This window comes from Carassius carassius, chromosome 30 (genome assembly GCF_963082965.1).
Source record: "Carassius carassius chromosome 30, fCarCar2.1, whole genome shotgun sequence".
In the NCBI taxonomy this organism is placed as follows: Eukaryota; Metazoa; Chordata; class Actinopteri; order Cypriniformes; family Cyprinidae; genus Carassius; species Carassius carassius.
The window spans coordinates 30706185-30710097 of NC_081784.1; the positions used below are offsets into that span (position 1 = coordinate 30706185).

At 37.5% G+C, this 3913-nt stretch overlaps 1 protein-coding gene across 1 annotated transcript; it reads right to left on the reverse strand.

Moving 5' to 3' along the window:
- Window positions 1-371: 371 nt before the first annotated feature.
- LOC132111032 (GTPase IMAP family member 9) lies at window positions 372-1715 on the reverse strand. Its single transcript, XM_059518208.1, is given in 3 exon segments — window positions 372-429; window positions 534-1172; window positions 1592-1715. Coding segments are annotated over 3 exon segments (705 nt in total). The 5' UTR covers window positions 1620-1715; the 3' UTR covers window positions 372-391.
- Window positions 1716-3913: the final 2198 nt, after the last annotated feature.

A 3913-nucleotide genomic window follows, 5' to 3' on the forward strand; every position in this document is an offset into this window, starting at 1 on the left:
CGCCATTATTAAAATTAGGCTAACAGAAATGCACGTTTTCACTTTCTTGGATTAATTAATTGGCGGGTCGCATGCCAGTTTTCCAGGTATATATGGGATTCCACTCTCATTTACATGCTGATCAGCAATCATGAGGTGATTTGCATTGACTATTTATGGTTAAAAATGGGCGTGTACAGGGCGGGATATGAGGCTGGTTCACGTACGCACATCTGCGGGTGATCTGTGATTTATAAAGGGAACATTGCTTACAGGTGTGCGTACGCACGGTTTTATAAATCGGAATATTTTTTGGCGTACGCCATTTTTGGCTTTTGGGCGCATGTAAACTTTTAGTAAAGATCCTACGCATAGTTTTATAAATGAGACCCCTGGTCTTTTCTCTTAGGAATCACAGATCTGGATCTGCTGCTGGAGACTCTCCTGAAACTAGAAAGATCAAATCTCCAATAAAATGGTCAAATCAGTGTGAAATGCGGGTGACTTCCATATGTTTGTATTATTAAAGTCATTTAAACAGCAAAACAACTTACAATTGACAAGATTGGCCTTGCTGTTACTCCTCTTTAATTGTTTCATGATAAATTTCCCTCCGTTCTCCAACATCTTTCCTTCAATCTTCTGCAGTAGTTGTTGTATCTGATCGTCTGATTTAATTCTGTTATTGAAACAGTGAAACTTTCCCCCACATTCAGTCATCAGTCACTGGAGGTCTGCATGATCGTGTTGTGTCTGAGGTTCAGCAATGGTTTGATCCGATTCACATTCATGTGTGAACAGAATCATGATGTATTTCTGAACTTCAGGACCAAACAAACACTTGATACAATCCAGGATCTCCTGCTCATTTTGCAGAGGTTTCTCCAGAGGAACAGTGAGCAGAACTGAACTGAGACCTGCTGAACATCCAGAGACCAGCTGCTCTTTCATCATCTCCAGCTGCTCTTCATTCAGATCTGGATCCAGTAGATCTGGACACTCAATCACAGAGACCTGCTTCCCTCTGATCTGAGTTACTTCCTCATGAATTTCAGCTTCATGCTTTAAACCTACTTTAAACCTCTTTTCTCCCAGTATTGTGTTTCCAGATGAGCTTTTCCCAGAACCCTTTCTGCCGATCAGAAGAATCAGGATCACTGGATCCTCTTCTCTGGAGCTGCTCTCTGACATCTCTGATGTATAAAATAATATTAATAATAATAATGGAACAGTGCATCAGGTCATGCAGTCTAAGAGCAAGATGAGAACAATAATGTCTGTGTTTCACAAACAAGCTAATAGTTATTTGCTAAGTGTTTAAATGAGTCTTAGTTCAGGACTCTGAACTGTATTTCCAAGGACATCAAATGTGGAATAAACACTGTTATAAAACATAAATCTTTATGGAGTTGAATTTTACATTTACATCTTGTTGCATTTGCGTCAATTAAAAAACGGTTTGTGAAATCTGCATAGAGAGGGAGCTTTCTGTGGTAACTCTTTAATGCTTCTCACACTTTCATTAAATAATACAAATACAGTAGGTTACATTAATTGCAGTTATATAGTTATATGAATTAATCTGTTGAATATGTATGAAAATATTTCACACCTGTAGCTGAGAAAGATCCCTCTGCCATCTTTACTGACTCCAAAGAAAAAAGACAGAGTATAAAAGTTTAACAAATAATACTCCTGATACGAACATGTCAGGAAATCCCCAGAGTTATATTCAGTTTGTCTTTCACTTTTGGTTTTCGTGGTGAGTTGCTCCTCCCTGCAGCTGCAGTTCATCCTCAACAGATTCACATGAACACTTCAGTGTCACAGACCGAAAGGAAAACTATGCGCCTCACTCTCTGCATAGACAACTGTGCAGCAACTCAGAATTTAATAACTGCACACAATGTAATTATTGTAATAAAATGTTCATAATGTAACAATTTTTCTCAAAATGTTATAATTGTTATTACATTATGAGGTCAAGATTTTATTTCATTATGATAAATGTATTACATTGTAAACTGATAAAAAATATTGTAATGTTGTCATAATTATATAATTATAATGGTAATAAAGTATAAGCAGCCCAGTATAAAGGACAGTCAAAATATTTCTGCTATTATTTAGCCTTTGTGTATAATATATATCTATAGAGAGAGAGAGAGAGATGTGAACATATTATTTGCTTTGTTTATTCTTTTCACATACAAATACATTTCTTTTTAGAATTAATTTTTATACAGTATGAATGGATTAAGCAATCTCATGTCTGAGATTAATTTTGGTATTTATATAGAATAAATAAACTATAGCTGAACATTAGTGAGGGGACATAGTTCCTCTTAGCATTATGAAAAAAATATATATTTATTCAAATTCTGACTGCATTAGAGGTTGTCTAGTATGTATGCAGAGAGTGCTCCTTTTCTAATGTCAGATGCACTGAGCCTGTAACTGATCTCAGATCATCGGTTCAGTGGACGTGTCTGTGATTAGCTACACTGCTCAACGCTGCAAACATTGTAAATAGAAACATCTGATGCTCTCCAGAGCGCAAATACAAATATACACAGAAGAGTTTGACGAATATGTTATTATTACAGTTTTAACTAAGGGTGCTCTTGTGTTTTTTACAGTGAGAGTGATTAGCTCCCTAAACTGAGTGTGACACGATAAACTGCTTTCTGTATGGATTTAATATGGAATGTTGTTTAAATACAGTAACAGTTGGCAATCATACTTTGCGTGTTTTAAACAATTATAATATGTTCTTACTTTGGCTTTGCATTAAAAGGATAGTTCACCCAAAAATCATAATGATGTCATTAATAACTTACCCTCATGTCGTAAGACCTCCATTTATCTTCAGAACACAGATTAAGATATTTTAGATTTAGTCCGAGAGCTCTCAGTCCCTCCATTGAAGCTGTGTGTACGGTCTACTGTCCATGTGCAGAAAGGGAAGAAAAACATCATCAAAGTAGTCCATGTGACATCAGAGGGTCAGTTAGAATATTTTGAAGCATCGAAAATACATTTTGGTCCAAAAATAGCAAAAACTACGACTTTATTCAGCATTGTCTTCTCTTCCGTGTCTGTTGTGAGAGAGTTCAAAACAAAGCAGTTTGTGATATCCGGTTCACGAACGAATCATTCGATGTAACCGGATCTTCTTGAACCAGTTCACCAAATCGAACTGAATCGTTTTAAACAGTTCGCGTCTCCAATACGCATTAATCCACAAATGACTTAAGCTGTTAACTTTTTTAATGTGGCTGACACTCCCTCTTAGTTCAAACAAACCAATATCCCGTTGTAATTCATTTACTCGAACAGTACACTGACTGAACTGCTGTGAAGAGAGAACTGAAGATGAACACCGAGCCGAGCCAGATAACGAAAAATAGACTGACTCGTTCACAAGTCAAGAACCGTTTCTGTCAGACGTGTCCGATTCGTGAACCGAGGAACTGATGATACTGCGCATGTGTGATTCAGCGTCAAGCAGACCGACACACAGAGCGCATGAACCAAACTGATTCTTTTGGTGATTGATTCTGAACTGATTCTGTGCTAGTATTATGAGCGCGGGTAAACCGAGGGCTTGAATAAAGGGCAATCATCGCCAATGATGCCATTACGTCGAGCGCAACCGGTTTATTGAATCGAACTGTCCAAAAGAAGTACTGGTGATCCGAAAACTGATGCAACCGGTTCTTGACTCGTGAACGAGTCAATGTTTTGTTCGTTATCTGGCTCGGCTCAGTGTTCATCTTCAGTTCTCTCTTCACAGCAGTTCAGTCATTGTAGAAAACATTGCCTTGGCGCCAATTGAAATACACGGGACAATCATGACGAAGAGTTGCTGTGTCATTTTCTGTACCTCCAATAAACTAACAAATTATGAATTGGAGTTCTACATCCTTCCTAA